Consider the following 21,463-nt stretch of genomic DNA (forward strand, 5'->3'; position numbering starts at 1 on the left):
TTCTTTTCAAGTCCTCTGAAGTCATCATGGCTCTTTAGCAGTAGTTTCTTCCAACTTCCATGCATGCCATTACTCCAGCTACCATTTATACAGTAACCCGAAGGCTGAAGTGATGTGTATGATGACCTTCACAATATCCAGGGAATTTCACCAGTTTCTAGTTGTCCGCTGGTTTCCTCCATGTCCTTGAAGGTTCCCTCAAGCTGCCTTAAAACTTGCATTTGAAGATCCAAAATGATATAAGCCATGAGTCCAGCACATACTTGCACACCTCTTACAGTCATCTTGGCACAAACACAAAAGAAACTACAGAAAGTGAGCCCTAGCAGAGTTGAAAATAAACAGTAAAGAACCCACTCAACACAGGAAAGTACAGTAGAGTGCTCGTTGGCAGGGAACATTTGTGGAGTGATACACTAATCGCACTTATTGACTAATTGTATACAGCAGCGATTTTCAACCTTTTTCATCTCATGACACACCTAATTACTAAAATTCTGCCGCACACCAAAAAATATATTTTTTGCTGATCTGACCATAAAGGGCATAATTTTGATTAATTTACACCGAACAGCTATTGTTGTGTTGGCTGTTGTCATTTTTTTATTTAACAATCTAAGGGAAAAGAGGTCAGTGCTCTTGACTAAATAATCAGGTATTGCGTGTTTTAAAAATTCTTGCAGCACACACCAGTTGAAAATTGCTGGTATAGAGTATTGTCTGTTGTTCTAATTCTTGCTGGCTGAGAGTATATTTTAGCACTCAGAGCATGGGAAAAATACACTCTAGTAGAATTAAGTATATACCACTAAGGAAAATATTTCTTATATAAATAGCATTATAATTAGCACTGTATAGTAGCATTATATGGGATATGTTTATAATAGGCAGAATTTCCAAGCATGTAAGATTTCCTTTTGCTACATTTTTGGCTCTCTTCCAGGGCTATTTTTTTCACTTCCTACTGTCCCTTCACTTCATACCTAAGAGTTTTTAAAAAAAATTTAGCTCCCCCCACCTTTAAATCATGGCCTACCTAACTCATATGGTGCCTCTGATCCAAAATTGCTTCTCCTCTGCTCTAGTTTATTTATCACAGTACCCATTTTTTTTTTCACTTTGAGTGATCTAATCCATAATTAGAAAGAGAGTCAACTGATTTGATTAAGTTCTGTGCAAGTATGAATGTTCTATTGAGTCAGTCTGAAATACTGGCATACTGAAAGTTATAACTCCTTTACCTAAATGAGTCTTTTAATTTAAACCATTTTAGACAAGCATGACTTAGTAAAACAACCCCAGACTAAGCAGAAAAAAATGTCTGGATAGGGAGATGAGCAATACCACCTAGGGTATATTGCTACTTACTGCAAGAGCCACTACCATTTGGTTCAAGTTGATGATCATGAAACCTTTTTTCCATCTCTGATTTAAAACTTTAGAACCTTAGCACTTTATAACATTATCTACTGATGGATGTATTCTAGAGTGTAATTCTCCTTAATGGATATCCTTTAGTGTCTGAAAAATTGAATGATCCATACAAAAATATATCCAAAGGAATTGGTTAATAACATGTTAATTTTATTTTTTTTAAATTATATCTTTATTGATTTCAGAGAGAGGAAGGGAGAGGGAAAGAGAGAGATAGAAACATCAATGATGAGAGAGTCATTGATTGGCTGCCTCCTGCACACCCCCCACTAGGGATCGAGCCTGCAACCCAGGCATGTGCCCCGACCCGGAATCAAATGACGATCTACTGGATCATAGGTCAGTGCTCAACCACTGAGCAACATTGCCCAGGAAATAACATGTTAATTTTAAGTTTTTATCATAGGGGTTGATTTCTCCAGAAGGGTTCAGCCATCATGGAGTCATGAATATGGTTGATAATTGAGTTTGACCAGGGTTAGGGTTTTGCCAGACAAATGTATAGTGTAGAACAGTGTTCAGAAACACTGCTGTGGATTCTCTACTGAGCTGTCTTCCTTCAGAGTCTTATCAGAAGATTTAGCTCCTCCTCATTTCTGACCTAAGTTATCCACTGGCCATACATAAACACACTCCTTTGCCAGATAGAATTACATAGTTATACTCCCACCAACGTCACAGCCATTACTTCTTCCAAACTGTGTGAACTTGGGTAGCAGGTTCCTTAACTTCTCTCTAAGCCTCAGTTTCTTCATCAGTAGTGTGGATAATAGTACTTATCGTAGTGAGAATTAGCTGAAATAATTTCATGTAAAGCATGGTGCTTAGAACATAGTAGTATCTTAAATGACATTGTTAGAATTATACTTGAAAGATAATATATTAATATATGAGAATTCAAATAAAGGAACTAAGGACTCAGTGAAAGAAGCTAGAAAAAGAACTATAGCGTAAACCTATAAAAAGCAAGAGGAAGGAATTAAATATAAATTCCACAAAGAGTGAATTAGAAAACAGGAAAAACACACACAAATGCACAGCATTAGGAAAGCAAAACAGGATATAACCACAGATAGGAAGGAGATTAAAGCATCATAACAACTAAAATATTTACAGATGAAATGATATAATGTCTGGGATTTGCTTCAAAATAATTAAGTATGGGAGTGTGGGGAAGTGAGTGAACGAAGCAGGATTGGACATGAGTTGATAATTGTTAAAGCTAAGTGCTGGGTACAAAAGACTTACACTATTCTGTTTACTTTTAGATATGCTTGAAATTTTCCTTAACTTTAACTTAGAGTACTAAGTGTGACTCTATACTAATATGAAAGTCTTGCTGAAATATATGGTTTTCTAGGAAAATCTAAATGATATCATTTAGGAAGGGATAGAAAAACTGAGTATATCAATAACAAGGGAGAAATTTAAGTTATTATAGAATGAGCTCTCTTTCCATAACTACAGGGCCAGGCCTTCATGATTTGGTAGGAGAAATCTTTGAAACTTTCAAGAAATACATTATTCCTGTTTTCTTTAAATTGTCCCAAAGCATAGAGAAAATTTTCATTGTCTTCTAGTTTGTTTTATAAAATGAAAGTTGACACAGAAAAGGAAACTGCTAACTTATGAATATAGATGTAAAAATCCTAAAAATTACAAATCAAGTACGGACTTATCAAAACAATGGATTTTCCCAGAAATACAAGCATATTAGGACATCTGTTGATCTGTTATTTAATCAGTAGATCAAAGGAGAAACACTAAGTGACTATGTTAATAGATAATAAAAAGGCATTTTTTAAAATTGCATATTCATTCCTCTTTTAGTAAAAAAGAAATAGTCTGACTTTAAACATGATAAAATATGTCTTAAACCAAATATTAACATCACATTTGAATGATGTAGTGAGTATATTCCCAACTCAGGATCAAGGTACCATTTTTTAGTGTTTGCTTTATGCTCCATAGACTATGAGAAATTTGGAGTTTGTTCTGTGATGCGAGGCCACTGAAGAATTCGAGGTAGGAGCACAACCTGGTCTGATTTCTGTTTTAAGATTATTCTGGCTGCCGAGAAGAGAAGGTATTACACAGGGAAAATTGGAAAGCGGGAAATCCAGTTAGATGGCACTAGATGATGAAGATTTGTACTGAGAGTAGCAGAGGAACTAGAATTAGATTTGAGGTTAATTTGAGAGATAAAATAAGTAAAATTTGTTGATGGAACAAATATGAAGGGAAGGAAGTTAGATAAAGGAAAGAGCCAAAAAGGACTTAAGGTTTTGGGGATTGGTAATGATGCCATTGCCTAAAATTGGGAAGATTAGCTTCCCATTACACTTGAAATAAAATCCAAATCCAAACTTCTTGCTAATCTATAAGGCCTTACTTAATATGGCCCCTTCCTACCTCCCCATCTCCTTGTTTTTCTTCAGTGTTCAATTCTAGCCACAGAGGTCTTTCCTTTGTGTTTTGAATTCATTAAGTTGATTCCTATCTCAAGTCTTTTGCAACTGCTGTTTTTTTCTCTTTGAGGGCTCTAGACCAAACTTTGTCAGGAAACTTTCTCTATAAAGGGCTAGGTAGTAAATATTTTACTGGCTTTGTCAGCCATATGGTCTTTGTAGCAACTGTTCAAGTCAGCAGTAGACATTGTAGGGCAAAAACAACAGGAGCTCATGTGTAAACAAAGATGGGCATGACCAGGTTTGGCCCTTTCTTGGCTGGGCCTGTCGTTTGCCCCTGCCTGAGGTCTTGGTGTGATTCCCTCATTATTTAGGTTCTTCCTGGAAGACGACTTGGCAAACAAGTTAGGATCAAAAAATTTTAAAATGCTGCAAACTCTTTTTGTTAGAAATGCAATTTCACTTTTAGAAATTATCTCTAAATGTTTGTCAATGTGCACAAAGGATAGGGACATCCCAGTGGTATAGAAAATCAAATACCCAGCCACAGGGGATTTGTATAGTAGAATCCTCTGCAATCATGAATAATGCATTGAAGGTTATTTAATAATAGAGAACAGGAGTCAGCAAAGTAAACCCCAAACCTGTCGCCTGTTTTTTGTAAATGAAGTTTTATTGGAACACAACCTCACCTGTTCCTTTTCCCACTGCAGTGGCAGAGTTGACAGACCATATGGCCTGCAAAGCCAAAAACATTTACTGTCTGGCCCTTTGCAGAAAAAAGTGATAATATGCATAGTATTGTCTAAGTGTGTGCATGTATGTATAAAGAAAAAGACTGGGGGGAAATGCACCAAAATAATGATTTTTGTTCTCTCTTGTTTTTTTCTTTTGTGTATCTGTATTTTTTAAGTTTTTTATAATTTACATGCATAATTTTTATAACAAAAGTTACTCTAAATAATAAGGTAGAGGAAACCAGTAAGGTTTACAAAGGAAGAAAAACTAGTGAAAATCTTATAATAATAAGATAAATTTAAAGAAAGTTGAGTTAGAGGCAGAAAAAATATGAACAATAATATCTAGTTTCATTCACACAACCCCACAAGTAATGTCCATTTCAGATTTCAGTATATGATACTTATTCAGGCAGCCATTATTTGAGTTCCTATTCTATACTATTTGCTATCGGGATACAAATGTAAGCATGGTGTCTGTTCTGAAGATTAATTTGGTGGGGGCAATCGGATGTGCTCAAATAGTAATAAATGCCTTAAGCAATGTACCAAAGGGCCTTAAGAGCTTTCATTCTGGTTAGGTGATAGCTAACACCCAAATAAAGCAGTTGCTCAGTCGTGAGTTGTAACACTATTGTAAGGGATTCCAGTCACGTGAACTAATCTTTTAACTTTGTTTATGGTGCCTTTTGATGTAGAGAAGTTTTTGAGTTTTATAATCAAATCTATGGCAATATTTTCCTTTATGGCTTCTGTGTTTTCCAAACAGGCAGCCAAATGTCCTAACATTTCCCTCAGATGTAAAGTGTCGTATTTATTCTTTTTTGACACTCTTTAGCTTTATTTTATTTTTCCCCATATATCACCTTTATTTTTTAGAGCAATTTTAAGTTCACAGTAAAATTGGCCCTCTTTCAAGGGTTAAAAACAATGAAAAATGGAAGTGTCTGTTCTCCCTGTAATGGCTATAAATGTCTGCTCATAGCCAATCTTCTTCGTGAATAGGCAGCATTTTATTTTATTTTTTCCATCACTATTTATCCTCTCTATGCCTTCTTCCACCTCCACCCCCCATTCCCTGAAATCACCACACTGTTGTCCATGTCCAAGTTCTCTTTTATCTTTTTTGCTCAATCCCTCCATCCCCTCCAATACTTGCCCCTCACATACACACACCAGAGCTGTCTGCCTGCTCTCTATGAGTCTCTCTCTATTTAATATGCAGCACTTTTGTATTTTGCTTATCTCTGTAGATTGCCCTTTCATTATGCAGTAACAGAAACTTCTTTCTTTTCAGTAACAAGTTGTAGCTCTATTAATTTATATCAGTGGTTGAGCACCATCATTTACTGTCCTGTTTGTTACTTTTGTTTTCTTGTGATTTGGTGAGTAAATCCAACTTTACAAAATACAGTGTTTAGCTTCACATAATCATTTTACCCAAAGAGTTGTGGGTTAGGTCCTGGTTGGGGCGCATATGAGAGGCAAGCAGTCAATCCCCCCCCCCATCCCTTCCTCTCTCTAAAATCAATAGACATAAAAGAAAAACAAGGCAATGAGTGAAATCTATTTTTCCCAAAGTGTTATATAGCAGCACCACACTGTTTTAATTAAGGTGTCATTTCAACTCAGGGAGACTTATTTCAGATTTGGGTATCTGAAATACTGCTTCATTTTCATAATGCTAATATTAAAAAGCACAACACACAGCAAAATGTGACTTGTTAACCTGAGCATCAGTAGTCATTAAAGCCAATTTAGACTAATCCTTTAAATTCCAGGAAGGTTATTTGGTTGCTCCTGTACTTAAATATTACTTGAATAAAGTTGATGACTGCTCCATACAGAGACACTTCTATTTTGTTTTGTGCATCTTAATCCATTGTACAATAACCATGATATATGCTGCTTCTTGACAGTTCTAGCCTTACTGCCCTTTTGCAGCATTGTAAGGAGACTTAAGTTATTCCTTTTGGAAAATGGGAGAGTTCGTGTTCTGATGAAAAACTTTCTAAGTACTATCCTTGCTGAAAATTTAGGTGTGCATTTTTAATCAAGAGAAGTACACAATTTCCCAGGCAGAATTCAAAGTTTTATTTTGGATATTTATTTGGTTCCCAGTTGGTTCTAATGTATTTGGTTACATAGGATATTTTTTTACTTGAGCAAAATTTTTTATTCTTCATCTTCCATTAGGACATTTATAGAACATTATAAAAATTTGATATAGCAGGAACATTTATAGAACATTGCCATAAAAATTTGATATAGCAGAAAAGCCCCTGGCCTTTCATGTGGTACCTGTAGCACCTAATGGGCACTCTAATGTTTGCTCAATAAAGAAGTGCTGAACTAAGCTCCCATTATAGATAGCTCCATCATCAAATATGTGCCTACCTGAACCATAGTTCCTTCATCCAGAAAGCGAGCCGACTGTTCTTGGTGTTTTTAGAAGCTCTTCAGGTTTTGAAAATTTAGTGATTTTGTTAAATTTGTATTGGCAATGTAGATTAATGCTTGAGGTTTTTCTGGTTCCACATAGATTAAATGTAAGTACTACATTTTCCCACAGCTCTCAATGCTTCTGCCCTTTGATTTTGTTTAAATGCCACTATCTTGGTAATATTCTGACTGTTGGCATACTTTAGAAAATATTTTCCAAAGCAAAATACCTTAGAAGAGCTTCTAGAGGCTGTTAGAGGATGAGATGCAGTAAGGGATTGTCTGGTGACTTCACCTCTCCTTTTGCAGGTTGGCTTCTTCAGTAAGTGTTCCTTTTGCTCAGTAATAACCTAGGGATTGACTTTTTTATTTTGTTTTTATCAACTAGAAATGTGCGTTTTAGCCTTGAAGTCTTTAACCTGATTGATAATTGATGTTCGTGACAAATGTGAATTTAAATGTAATTTACTTTCACTTAAGACAGGAAGACTTAGTCCTTATATCACAATCAAAAAGTTTCTTTTGCGTGTGGTCATTTTCTTCCCATAGTTATGAAACTCTTCCTCAATGACAGGGAACACCCATGACATATCTATATATAACCTTAAAATAGTCTTGAGACTCTCCTTTGGATTGTATGTATAAACACAACAAAGGATTAAATTTCACATGTACATCCATTTTAACAGTGCTGACTAGTTTCAGTTGCTCTTAGAGTCATATACTTAAGAAATACTGGCATTTCTCAGAATTCAGAAATAAAATAAGGTTCACTTCACTGATTGTGAAAATTCACTGGATTGCTGGGAACACGGAGTAAAGAACTTTTCAACAGGATTTTGCTATCAGCAGATCTGTTTTGGTTTCCTGTTCTGGCCTCTCTACCTATCAGCTACGTTAGTACCCTTGCCATTTGTTTCTCCTTTCTTTTACCACAGGAAAATTGTCAGGCCTCTTTTTCTAGCATTTCAGGACCCGCCTGACAGGAAATTTTCTAATTGCCGGAACAGCTGGTAGGAGAAAACTTTGCAGGGGCTTGGCCTTCCCTTTCTAACTTAAGTTTTACCGTCAGAAATTCTTTTATCACCATCATGGTTTCGTAGCCATGTTTAAATTTTTGTCTTTTCGTGTTCGCTCTATACAGGTAAGCTTTATTCAACTTCATTAAAGACTAAAGTGTTTTAGTTGGTGCTCAGTATAAATATACTAATTAAACAGTTACTTTATATGTTCTTTTAAGACGCTTTTCAAAATTCAAAACCAGTTTTTATAGAACTTTAAAAGGATTATATTTCTGTTTATTAAAAGTAAGCCATTTATGAGTTATTCTATATTTCAAGTCTGTTTTGTAAACTTATTTTTATGTTGGTTTTGTAGTGCTGGAGTAATTTTTATCTTGCTAGTGTTTGTAATATCGTATAGTAAAATGGATGGCTATACTTCTCAATATTAAATCAGGCATGAACAAAATCATGAACTTACTCATATTTAAGAGATTACATATAATATGAGCAGTATTTTTATGGGTAGGAGACTGTATTAAACAGTGAAGAACTTAAAGTCATATTTTTGTTGAAATTGGTTCCTTTTAAAATTTGAAGTTTTAATCAACTATATTTAAGTAACTTTAAGCAAGTAATTTTATCTAACTTAGAATAGGCACAGTTTTCAAAGCATTACTTTGTTAAAATGTGCGTAGTGAATGGTAATTTGTGCTATATTTAATCTAAAATCCTGCCAAATCATATTTTGCTGTGAGAATTGTGCTATCCTGCTGCTCTGTAAAGAGAATTAATTAAATTTGTTGACTGGGATTTTCGATTGGGAGGAAACTGTGCTTTTTGTGGCAGTGATTGAGAGTTTTACTCTGGAAAACGAGCAATGCTATTTTCTCAAACATGGAAACAAGAAGCTGGCTTGGAAGAATCTTTTTAAGAATTTGGTTAAATGAAAAATGCTGAGCATATTTATCATCCATTAGCAAATCAAGTAAATTGGATTTGGTCAAATTGTAATCTACACTAAATTAAAATGTGGTTTCTCACCATGACTTGGATAACCAGCCTAACAATGTGTCACAGCCAAATAATATTTATGTATCTTGGTCATCTAAAAAATTAACGTATCTTTTAAAATAAAAAACTACACTATAGAACTATAGGTATCTGTATATAGAGTGATATTTAAATTTTGAATTACGTTTAAATATAATTTAAAAGTTACATTTTTCATTTGTAAGGTTTTTATCTTACGCCAAAAAATGATTACATATCCATGGTTAGAAAATATTTATTGGCTTTTACCAAGGACTATTTAAATATTTTACTTCAAGCTTCAACAATATTTTCTGACATTCAAAACAATTTAGAAAATACAAATGCCTTAAGAACACACTTCCTGACTCAAGGGAGGGGAGGAAAAAGGAAATTATGTATACAAGGCAGGGCATAATGCCAAATGTTGAATCATACTTGAAAATCAATTAATAGCACCCAGTTTGTTTTCTTAATATTAGCATGTTACACCATTAGGTTTTCTATAACTCAAATAGACAGCATTGATTTGTTTCTTTTCTGTAATCTTTTTTACATTTTAAGAACAAAATTGTATTTTTTTCATCTCAACATGAAAAAAAATTAATTTTTTTTCCTTTAAAGGGTGAACTTTAAAGACCATTTAAGAGGGAACCTACAGACCTTTTGTTGGTTCTAAGAAACAAACGAGGTGGCTTTCAGTGTGACACCAAAAAATCTACCTGTCCATGAATTTTCTTTTGCCATTTTTCTGTGATGCCTAAAGTGATATTCTTTACAGAATTCTTAAAATTATATATTTTTTAACTGAATTGACTTTGTTTTATCTGTCAGGGGTCATGTCTCAACAGATATTTATCCAGTAATAAATCTTTGAAACCCTAGGTAAATTTCTAGAGGGCAGATACTCTTCTTTATTTTAGTATCTCTAACGGGTAGCATAGTACCTGGCCCATAATCTGAATTGCCTTCTAACAAAAAGGAATGGGCCTAAGATAATATGTCATAGATCAGAAACATTTTCATTAGGATCAGGCAATCAAAAAGAAGCAAAAGCATGAGCGCCACCTGAGTTTTAATCCCCTCCTGGAACTGTTCTTCTCTTCCTCTCCTTTATGTCCTCTCTATTCCAGAGACACTTGTCTCCGTGTATGTTTCCCACATTGGCCCTTGTACTGGCTTGTCCCTTTTCCTGAAATGTTCTTCCCTCAGGTGGTTGACTCCTTCACCTCCTTCAAGTCTTTGCTCCAACAGTACCTTTTCAGTAAAGCCTGCCCTGGTGCCTTTATTTAAAATTGTAAACCCTCCTTTCCACCCCTGCAGTTCTGATCCCTGCTATCCAAGGTAGTCTCTTTCCCATGGTATGTCATGTTCTAACATTAATAATAATAATTTATGATGATGATGATGATGATGATGTGTCTCTCCTCCAAATGTCAGAGATTTTAGTCTTTTTCATTTATTATATATCCCAGGCACCTAGAAGAATGTCTGGCATGTATTAGGTGCTCAGTAAATAAATGTTTAAATGGATGAATTCTAATACATAGCTTGAGGGTGCTGAACACAGTCTTGGGTTGGCAAATGTTGAAAGTGATGGGAGAATAGACGAATGATACTTGGTAGTGATATAGACCAGCTGCCAGCCTTACAGTTTTGCCTACAACCAGACCTTTACTTATCAAATAAACAGACATTGTAAAACTAAAAATACGTAATTTATTATAATTTTTTAAGTACACAAAATAAGATTTTTGTGGTAATGACTGAGCAGGGATCCATGTATCATTTAAAATATACTTGTGCTGAAGAATGTAAAAATATGTGAGCCTCACAGAGTAATTATAATGGATATAACTTATATCTGTGCTGCACTTTGTTGACAAAGTTCTTTTTCCATAAAATTATAGTGACTTCACTGTGTACTTAGAGGCAAAACCACAATTTTACGAACTATCAAACTGTAGTTCTGTGTTTTCATGTGACAGGTTTATTTCAGTAACAGGTAATTTAGTGACATATGTTTGTCATATGCAAATGTCAGTCTGCCCTGGGTTATCAATGCCTTCAGGAATTTGATATTTTTCTCTGTACCCATGTCATTGGATTCCAGGTATGAGCTAGTGGAAGATCACATTGTTGCTTTTCTACCTGTTGTGCAAGATTACCCAAGCATTAGTAGTATGTCCTGGTTGAACCTCAAATTCATTTCTAAAATACTCATGGTTTTATAACTTGGAAAAATTGGTGACATTAAGCACAATCTGGGCATCACGATACCACATATTTTGCCTATTATACTACTTTGACTTTACATATACATAAAAATAGATAGAAAATCGTTTGCTGATGTGCTTAGTAAATATTGAACTTAGAACATTTAAACATTTATTTACTGAGCACCTAATACATGCCAGACATGTATTGAGGATAAAACAGCGACAAGTTTTGGAACTTGAGCCATAGGCATTGATCTTTTTCCCCTCCACTCCCAAGAACATTTTTTTGTGCGCTCTGAGCCCCAATTTAGAAAAAGATTTTTAAAATTTCAGTTTGTAGCCTCAAAATGATTTGGAATGATTGCATTCACTGTTCGGGGAAGAGGTAGGAAGTAGAGGAAGGTGCTGGTTTTTTTATTTGTTTGTTTTTAAAGAAACATTGAGAAAAGGAGTACTTGATATTTTATTTAAAAATAATATCTTCCCAAATAAAAAGTTCAGTATAAGAGTAAGAAAATAAAGTCAAGGAAGTCTCAGAAAAATGGAGACAGAAAATAGGAGAAAAAAGATGAGTGGCATAAAGGATTCAATTCCAAACATATAATTTCCAACTAATAAAGGAGCTGCAAAAAAGAGAAACCCTGGAAAATGGATAGTAGGAAATTATCAAAGAAATGTTAAGAGTTCCCCTAGAGGTAAGGCATGTAGGTCTTTAGATTATAAAGGTTCACCAAGGATCTAGCATTCTGAAGGAAAAAAGACCTCTATTTATCTCACTAATGTGGAATTTCAGAAGTACAAGGGCAGAGAAAAATCTTAAAGCTTCCAGAAAGAAAAACCAGATCACCTTCCAAAAAGTGTGTATCAGGCTAGCATCACCCATCTCATCAGCAGCCCTGGTGGTTAGAAGGCAGTGGACCAATGGTGTTGGCATTCTGAGGCAAGATTGTTTTATTCTACAATTTGATACCAAGCCAAACTACACAAATTTGAAGACAAAATAAAGAAATTTTCAGATGTGCAAGGTTCAGAAAGTTTCCTTCCACATCACCTTTCTTAGGAAGTTACAAGGGAGTAATCCAAGAAAGAGAAATACATGCAAACTAAAAATAGTGGATTCAACCAGGAAAGAGATATCCCAAGATAATAGCTGTGCAGCAAGGCCTAAAAAACCAACCCCAATGGGAGGACAAGAGAGGGTTCTTGGAAGAATGGGAAGTATGGTTAAGAGCTAAGAAAAGATTAATGATCAAATTAACCTCTCCCTCCCCCCCAAGAATGATGTGGGGCTGTTAGAAACAGGAAAGGTAGAAAACTACAAGAAATCTATGTAAATCAAAGTTAAAATGTATCATGAATTTAAAATTAAGTCCCCTTGGATTATTGCCCTGGAAGTGACTGTTATAGGCCCATATAAAAGGAAATTTAATATACTTCCTAGCCTGCATTTGGACCCATATATTGTCATGAAAATGTGGATGCTACTGTATCGGCTTTCAGCTTTCAGGACCAGGCTGTGGAGAGAGCGTGAAGGATTTGGTTGTGCTTACAAGAGAGAATGTTAATTGTCTTAATATTAATAAAAATGTAAAAATACAGGTAGCAGCAGGTGGGGGGAAGTTTGAGAGAAAGAATATATGGGCACTATTAGCTTCCTTTTACAAAGTGAGGAATTAGGACTCATCTAAAACTGATAGGAAAGACAAGAGGTTTATGTAAAAGTAATAGAATTGTCAAATAGCAGGGAGGAAGATGGTGGAAGGAAGGGGCATAATATGTTAGCCCCTCATCTTTCTTATTTTTAAACCAATAAGCATTGTCTTAAAGTTAACAAACTAAGAAATAAAGTGAGTGCAGAAAGAACTAATTTTTTTAAAAGCCTAGATATGGGGATGAGGAGAGACTTTTTATCATAAGCTATTCTGTCACTGATTTGTCACTCATGTGCATGTATGTATTACTTTTGATTTTTAAAACAAAAAAAAATTTAGGGAACAGGAAATAACCCAGATTGGCAAGCTACATGTAAGGGAATGTTGGGAATAATACCAGAAGAGTAGGTTGAGGCCATATCGTAGAGGACCTGAAATGCCCAAATGAAGCAGTGCATTTAATTCAGGAAAACTTGGAGAAGTTTTTGAGCAGTCGGATCATATGACTGGAGCTGTCTACTTTCAGAAAATTAATTTGTCAGGAGGATGAGTTGGACTGGCAGTGGCAGAATGGGGCGTTATGAGTAACCAAGCTAGTTTCAGTTTTCTACAGGAAAGGTAATGAAGGATTATGCCTAGATGATATTGGAAATAGAAAAGGAATGAAAAGTATCTCTAGTACCATGCGTGTTGAATGAAGGAATCAAAGGGAGACTGTGGTTTTTAGTAACTTGTTTGACAGAGCAAAGGAAGGATAAATGTCAAAGATGAAATCTTTCCTGAATAGTAACTGCTGTTTATTTTGAGATCCATAGCTTGATCATAGCTCACACTATGAGAGTAAGGCTTAATCCTGTATTAATCCTGTAAAGTTCTACAAAATGCAGAACTTTTCTAATTCAGTAATCCTTTCCTGCCTGTGTTGCGTCTTTATTTGTGACAGACAATTGTAGATATTTGCTATGAAATATAAGATGATAAAATATTACAGCCTAATAAGTCACATCCCACTTACCCAACAAAGAAAAGTGGTAAAACATAGAGAAACTTACGTAATATAGTTCTTCCCAGCCTCATGATTTAAGGGCATAAATAGCCATTAGATTCCAGTTAGGCTCTTGAACAGATAGTTTTTTCCATAGGAAGCTAACTGGCACATGCTGGAATCCAACCCATGAACTTGGCCTCTAGACTAATCCACTACTCTTCAAAGTGGGAAATGACAGCACTTTGGGGTACAGAAAAGAAAGGAAAACTTCTTTATAGTTTCATTTCCATGTATAATGTATATAATTTAATAATACCGAAAGCACATGTATGTAATTTATAAGACAAGTACACAAATATTGGGTATATGCTAAATTTTTATTACTAATAGGGATGTGCTACCAAAAGTTCAGAGACCACTTCTCTAGTCAGTTTAGCTAACTTACCCAAGAAATACAGACCAGTTACAAAGATGAGGGGCATAATTTAGTTTGTTCCTGTCACATCTTGGATGGGGAACCACCAAGAGCCACTGACAGTCTCAGTGTGGTATAATGCTAAGAGCTTTGTTTTGGGTGTCATTAGAGGTCAGGAGACCTGGAATTGAGCCCTAAGTCTGCCAGTTACTGGCTTGTGATCTTTACTTAATCTCTTTAAACTTCAGACTAGAGTACTCAAACCATTTTGCCTTTAAAAGATCTGTCAAATTTCTGGTGGTGAATGAGGAAGTTCATAGAAAATTCTGAAATGTTTTTGCTTGCTCTGGGGTGTACTCCACTGTGTTGTCATCATGTCTTTCTAACATTGATATGTAGTCAAAGATTTGTCATGAATCATAAATATGAGATAAAAGGTGAAAAAGCACCTAACCTAGGCTTAATACACGGTAGGCACTTTTAATAAATATTTTCTGGATTTTAATCTAAATCTTACTTAATCAATTGCACATATACATTGTTTTTTGTGAGTTTTCAAAAAGGAATTTGGTAATTGGCTTTCTGCCTTTCCTAATGTAGTTATGAACAGCTCTTACTCTCAGGCCCTATACATTGGTCTCATTTGGAGAGAAGTGTCCCGTAAAGGGGTTCGCATCTTAGAGTTAGCTGATACTGGATTCTCCTGTAATACCTACTGCACAGGATTGTCGTGAGAATGAAAGGAGATAATGCATATGAAATGATAAAGGGCTACACCATATTATTATTGTTGCCAAAGTTTTGAGAGAGTCGAAAATGATTAAGCCACCAAGTAGTAGGACAGTCTACAAACTATAACTTGTGTATTACAGAGTAAAATGGTGGACCTGGATTCCTGAAAAAAGTCCTCTTACAGGAGCTTTTTTCCTTTTACTGCTTGTTTTTGAAAGCTACCCTGCTGTATCTTTTTGAGAAACCTTCGTAATTTCCTATATTGCCAATACTCTGTGTCTCAGAAAATGTTAATTGATCTCAAACATTTATATGGAATGTAATAGTAATAAAAAAATTGTTTATGTTTGTATAGCACACTTAGATTCTACTAATAGTACTTATGCACTAGAAAAAGTAATGCAGGCAAAAAGAAGAATAGAAAAAATAGTCTTTGACAGACATGTAATTTCTGGTTTTATTGAGTTTTGTTTTACTGTAGTTTTTGGCTGTAACATATAGTATGTGTCTTGATTAAATAAGGTGTACTTAATTGAATGATCTCAGGGTGAATAAGTAATTGGAATTCTATGTATATTTACATATTTTGTCAACCTTTCTCTTCTGACACCTTCCCTTGGATATACTGAAAGATCCGCTGTCTTTAAAAATCCTTCTCACCCGGCCGGCATGGCTCAGTGGTTGAGCATCGACCTGGATCCAGGAGATCAAGGTTCGATTCCCGGTCAGGGGCATGCAAGAGGCAGCCCATCAATGACTCTCTTATCATTGATGTTTCTATATCTCTCTCCTTCTCCCTCTCCCTTCCTCTTTCTTTTTTTTAATATGTCTTTATTGACTTCAGAGAGAGGAAGGGAGAAGGAGAGCGAGAAAGAGACATCAATGATGAGACTCACTGATTAGCTGGCTCCTGCATGCCCCCAACTGGGGATCGAGCCTGCAACCTGGGCATGTGCCCTGACCGGGAATTGAACCACGATCTCCTGGATCCTAGGTCTACGCTCAACCGCTGAGCCAGGCCCGGCCGGGCGCCCTTCCTCTTTCTGAAATCAATAAAGACATGTTTAAAAAAATAAAAATAAAAATCCTTCTCTTAACCCTGAGACCTTCCACTATTCCATTATGCTGATCATTTTTTTCTGTGTCTTATCCTCCAAAGGTTAAATCTTTTTTGATTTAACATTTAGAGTTATTTCGTTTTACAGTTTTCGAGTTATTCCTTTCTCCCCTCTCAGATTTCAGGTAGAGACAGATTGTAACTTAGATATTTCAAACAGAATAAACTTTAGCATACTAATTCAAATGGCCTTGCTGAGGGTAGAAATCTCCACTTTTACCCTGGAATATTTTTCAACCCTTCTTCCCAATAAATAGGGTGTGTGTGTGGGGGGGGGGGGGGTTGTACATAGCATTAGTTCTACCTAATGCAACCACATGTCAGAGCACAGCACATTACTCTGATCTGTTTTCAGACTTCTTTACACCCTCTGCCCTCACCCCATGAAAACTGTTTATTCTAATTATCTCCCATAGGAAGTGAAGACTTGGAAGTCCTCAGTGCTAATGTTACGTAGAGGTTAAATTGGCCTATGTGGTAGGCTGGTGTTATTCTGTCTCTGATATTTAATTTGAAAGTATATTTGCTTGCCGTGTGTTTTCTGTTTACTTGGTGGATCAGTAAAGGTGGTTGGTGTATGTTAATTTGAGAATTTCTAATATGATATACTAGTTATATTCCTTGAGGAAGTAGCTCTGACTCCGTGTTTTCTCTCTGTATTTGCATCAACAGGAAGAAGGCAATATCAAAGAAATTGCAATCACACATCATGTAAAGGAAGGACATGAAAAGGCAGATCCTTCCCAATTTGAACTTTTAAAAGTATTAGGGCAGGGATCATTTGGAAAGGTAAGTCAAGAGTTTGAGCTTTTTAAAAAGTTGTTTTTTTGGAATCCCTGTATATTTCATATGGATGGGGAACAGAAATATTTTATGAAATACTTCCAATCTCCTTACAAGCAGTATTTTCTGTGTTTTTACATTTCTGACTCAATAAGTGTGGGAAAGTTAATAGTCATTAAAAAATATATTGCAAAATTTCATAAATTGGCAGTATTCACTTTATTCATTTTATCTTCAAGACCATATCGCCTCTCTAACTGCACTTCTTGAGTGATTAAAAATCACAAAATATTCTCTGGATGCACTGGCCTCTGAGTCCTTGTGTGGAATTGAAAGGCGGTCTTGCAGTGCATCTCGGTCTTTCCTCCACAGTATCCGTAATACCAGCAGAAGCGAGTGGGTACTTCCAAGGAGCTAGTGTGTGTGTGTGGGGGGGGGTACCACTACAAGTATGAAACTTGGGGGACTTACAGTTTATCTTTAAAATGAATGCAAAAGTTGCCGTCTATCAATGATATCCATGTTTGTTTTTATTATCAAAAATATTTCCTAAAGCCACCAACTGAAAATTCCTCCAGCAGATGTAACATCTTTATCAGTTTTCTTCGAGTATTCCTTTTCCCCCTGCCACACACCTCAGGACCACTTCCTGTACTCCATTTTGAGAAGTACAGCATTATAGTTACTACTGCTTGATCTGTCTAGTCCCTCTCTCAGCAAGAGGAAAATTCTGAGATCGCTTTCAACTTCCACATTGCAGGGCTTCCTTACCACCTCTCTGTGAGGAAACATTTGAAGATATGCTTTCCAAGCTTCAAAACAACACCAGTTTAAGCGCTCTTGTGTATTTTTATCAGACTAGTTAGCAATTCTTGGCTAACATAGGTAATCTGTTGTAGCCTTTAACCTCTTTCAAACCCAAAGTGATGCTTTAAATCCAAATATAGATTAGCCAGCAGAACATAATACTTGCAAGCTTAGGCTCTTGGTCAGCCAAACTCGGATTCAATTTTTTTTCCTCCTTCTTTGCTATGTGTGCTTGAGCCAGTTACTTAACCTCTTGGAGCCCCCTATTTTTCTTCTAGTTAGTCATTTAGTATTAAAGTTCTTCAAGGTTCCATTCTAGGCTGCCTTCTCCTCACTGTGTACTCCCTACTAATTTCTCTATGCCCACAATCTTAATTATAACCATTATACGGCCGATGTAACAGATTTATACCTCTAATCCTTCAATTCCCCCTTTCCCTCTACACACACCCCACCACAGTCTGATCCACCAGCAATTCCTGTGGATTTAGTAGAGATTTCTCAAATCATGCCTGTCCTCTCCTGCTCCACAGCCACTCCTCTAGTCTGTCCACCATTTCTCCCTGAGCTCTTGAAGGTGGCTCCTAACTTGGGCTCCCAAAATTTATTCTTGCCTAAAGCCATTATTTACATGACAGCCAATATGAGCTAATTTTATATTCCACCCCCTTAACCCTTTAGTAACCTTCCTTTGCTTTTAGGATAAAGACAAATTGTGAAGATGGCTGAGGATCCCGTAGGTCTGGCCCCTGGCTACCTCAAAATCACTGTCTTGTATTCTGGCCACATTGGCCCTTTTCAGTCCTTAAGTACCAGGCTCTATCCCACTGGAAAGCCTTTGCATGTGCTGTTCCCTTTGTCTGAAACACTTCGGCCCAGCCCCATGCCTTTCTCACCTGGTTAGTGCCTCTCCTGCTTATGGCCTCAAAGAAGTCTCCCCTGCCATCCTGACCAGGCCATATTCCTGTCTTATCCTCTCAGCATTATTTTCCTCATCTTCATAGCGCTCACCACAATTACAGTTTTCCATTTTCATAATTACTTGTTTATTGGTATCTCCCAAAAAAACTATGTTCTGTGAGTGCAGGGGCCATGCCTTGTACCATGTCTCAGCATTGAACTGGTAGCACAGTACCTAGCATATAATTCTAGAAGGGAATTAATGAGTAAATAATAGTCGTGACCTCATAACGTAGTAGTGAGAATTAAATGATATAAGGCCAAATACATAACATCTGCTATGAAATTATATTATGCATTATATATGGATAAACCCAAAATAGAGGGGTTTATTTCTATACATAAGATTTTCAGGGAACACAATATTTAAGTTTCCCAGAGTTAGCACGCTTCTCCCTTTATGTCTTTAAATACCTTACTATAAATAGCAAACATTAAAAACAAGGCGTCTCCTTCCTTACTCATCTTAAAAAGCCAGTTCAAGCCAAGGAAACAGGGATGACCTGTCAGCCTAGAATAGCATCATGGGGGAGTTCAAAAGGTCAGAAATGCTCTGGTGGGGGAAGATCCGATGGCACCTGGGACTGCTGCTCCTGCTGTGCTTGACTGGTGACAGGCCAAAGAGACTAGATTAAGAGTGCCCTGAGCAGGAGCACAAAACTGGGTAGCTGGCTTGGTTCTTGTCCCAGTACCTCCACTGTAACACTAGGCAAATTATTTAACCTCCCTAATCCCTAGCTTGGGCAGCTATAAAACAGGCATTGCTTAGTAGGCTACCTCCCAAAATTATCGTGATGATACATTAAAAATGCTTGTGGCCAGGCGGGGCGTTTCTCAGTGGTTGAGCATCAACCTTTGATCCAGGAGATCGCGGTTCAATTCCCGGTCAGGGCACATGCCCGGGTTGTGGGCTTGATCCCCAATTGGGGGCGTGCAGGTGGCAGTTGATCAATGATGACTTTCTCATCATTGATATTTCTGTCTCCCTCTCTCTTCCTCTCTCTGAAATCAATAAAGATATATTTTGGGGGTGGGATGGATGTGGGGTGGAGGGGATCAGTAGGGTTAAAAGGGGGACATCTGTAATGGTCTCAACAATAAAGAAACATTTTTAAAAAATGCTTGTGAAGGTCCCTTACAAACTGAGAAGTGCTGAAAAATGTTAAGAATGTGCTTTGAGCCCTGGCCGGGTGGCTCAGTTGGTTGGAGCATCGTCATATATGCCAAAAGGTTGCGGGTTCGATTCCCAGTCAGGGCAGATATCTAGATTAGGTTGCAGGTTCAATCCCAGTTCAGAGCGTGTATGGAAGACAACTGATGTTTCTCACAGCAGTGTTTCTCTCTCTCTCTCTCTCTTCCTCTCTCTCTAAAAATCAATGAAAACATATCCTCGGGGGAGGATTAAAAAATAAATAAATACTTAAAAAAAAAAAGTGTGCTTTCAGAGAAGGGTGAAAAAAGTTTGGAATCCACAAGGAGAATTTTTCTTGTACAGTGGCACAGAGAAGCTTGATTAGGGAGTCTTAAGAGTTAATAAATATAATTCCTAATTACCTCCACCCTAATTAGAATTTATTTCTGTTCATAAATACTAATCTCTGGTAACCTTTAACATTTGAACATCATTCCATCCTTAGGAACCACCTAAGAATGCTTTTCTTACCCTAGGTTGGCTCACTGCTAACTGGCTGGAAGGAACTAAAGGGTGGTGCATGGTGAAGGGGGTGAAGGGGAGTGGTTTGGGGAGAGGAACATACCCTCCATCAGGGTTTCTGTGCAAGTTCTGGTACTCCAGTTAAATTGAAGTCATTGCCCATTGCCTTTGGCACAATTTCTCAGAGTGAGGAACTCTGCGTTGCTCTAGAATCAGTTGAATGAATCTTTTTTTGTGCATGTGCTAATAGCCTAGCCTGCTAATGCAGATCATTGAGAGCTGACCCTAAATTAATTCTTAATTGTAACTGTCTCTTCTGCCCATCTGTGGCAGCTCAATAACACTGCTAGAAAAGAATGGGTAGGAGAAAAGAGTTCAAATTCTTGTCCATTTGCAGGTCTGTTTAAAAGTTTGATGGAAAAGATCATGAAACTTTTAGTGGTCAAAATGAGTAGAAGAGATTTATTGATAGTTTTGTATTATCCGCGTTCTAGCATAACCATGAACTATTTAGAACAGGCGTGATTGGTTTTGTATAAATCCCACACTATATGTCAAAAGGAGCTGAAAATATTTGGAAAATGAAGATGCTCAATAACATACCTAGAAATTGTGTTCTTCATATTTAGGTGTATGTGATCATTGATTTTTAAAAGGTAAGTTCTTACTAAGTTACATTAAATATTTGTGAATATGCTTCTTCAATGTAAGTGTTTTAAATTGTTCTGCCCAGCAATGAGAAATTTATGTGCAGTTTTTATATTTGGAAAAGACTATTCATCAGTAAATAATTATATCAACAGAAAACTGTGGTCAAGGGGAACTCCTATAAAACAATTTTTATAGAATCAGAAGAATTTTTGTTTTGTTAAAAAGCAGAACAATTACCACCTGTGTTATACTTTAAACATGTTAGACTTTTCACTAATTGCTACATAGTTTAAAGATTTTTGTTTCTGTCTTACATGTTACATGCTCTTTGGGATTTGACAAGCAACAAAAGAGATATCAGAATCTTTCTAATAATAAATGATATAGCAGGGGTCTTATTTTAACTGGTATAGTTTGTGAAACTTTGTAAA

General features: G+C 36.4%; 1 protein-coding gene across 6 annotated transcripts in view; it reads left to right on the top strand.

Moving 5' to 3' along the window:
- Positions 1-21,463, top strand: part of RPS6KA3 (ribosomal protein S6 kinase A3) — a 97,597-nt gene that overhangs the window by 36,287 nt on the left and 39,847 nt on the right. For 4 of the 6 annotated variants that reach the window (XM_081124961.1, XM_081124958.1, XM_081124960.1 and 1 more), the window contains one exon: positions 16,850-16,966. In XM_081124961.1, the coding sequence (XP_080981087.1) occupies positions 16,850-16,966 (117 nt within the window). Of the gene's footprint in view, positions 1-3,440; positions 3,460-8,002; positions 8,166-16,849; positions 16,967-21,463 lie in introns of those variants that run through there. The other 2 variants (XM_081124963.1, XM_081124962.1) reach the window with 2 other exon arrangements.

Source organism: Miniopterus schreibersii (genome assembly GCF_964146895.1).
Source record: "Miniopterus schreibersii genome assembly, chromosome: X".
NCBI lineage: Eukaryota > Metazoa > Chordata > Mammalia > Chiroptera > Miniopteridae > Miniopterus > Miniopterus schreibersii.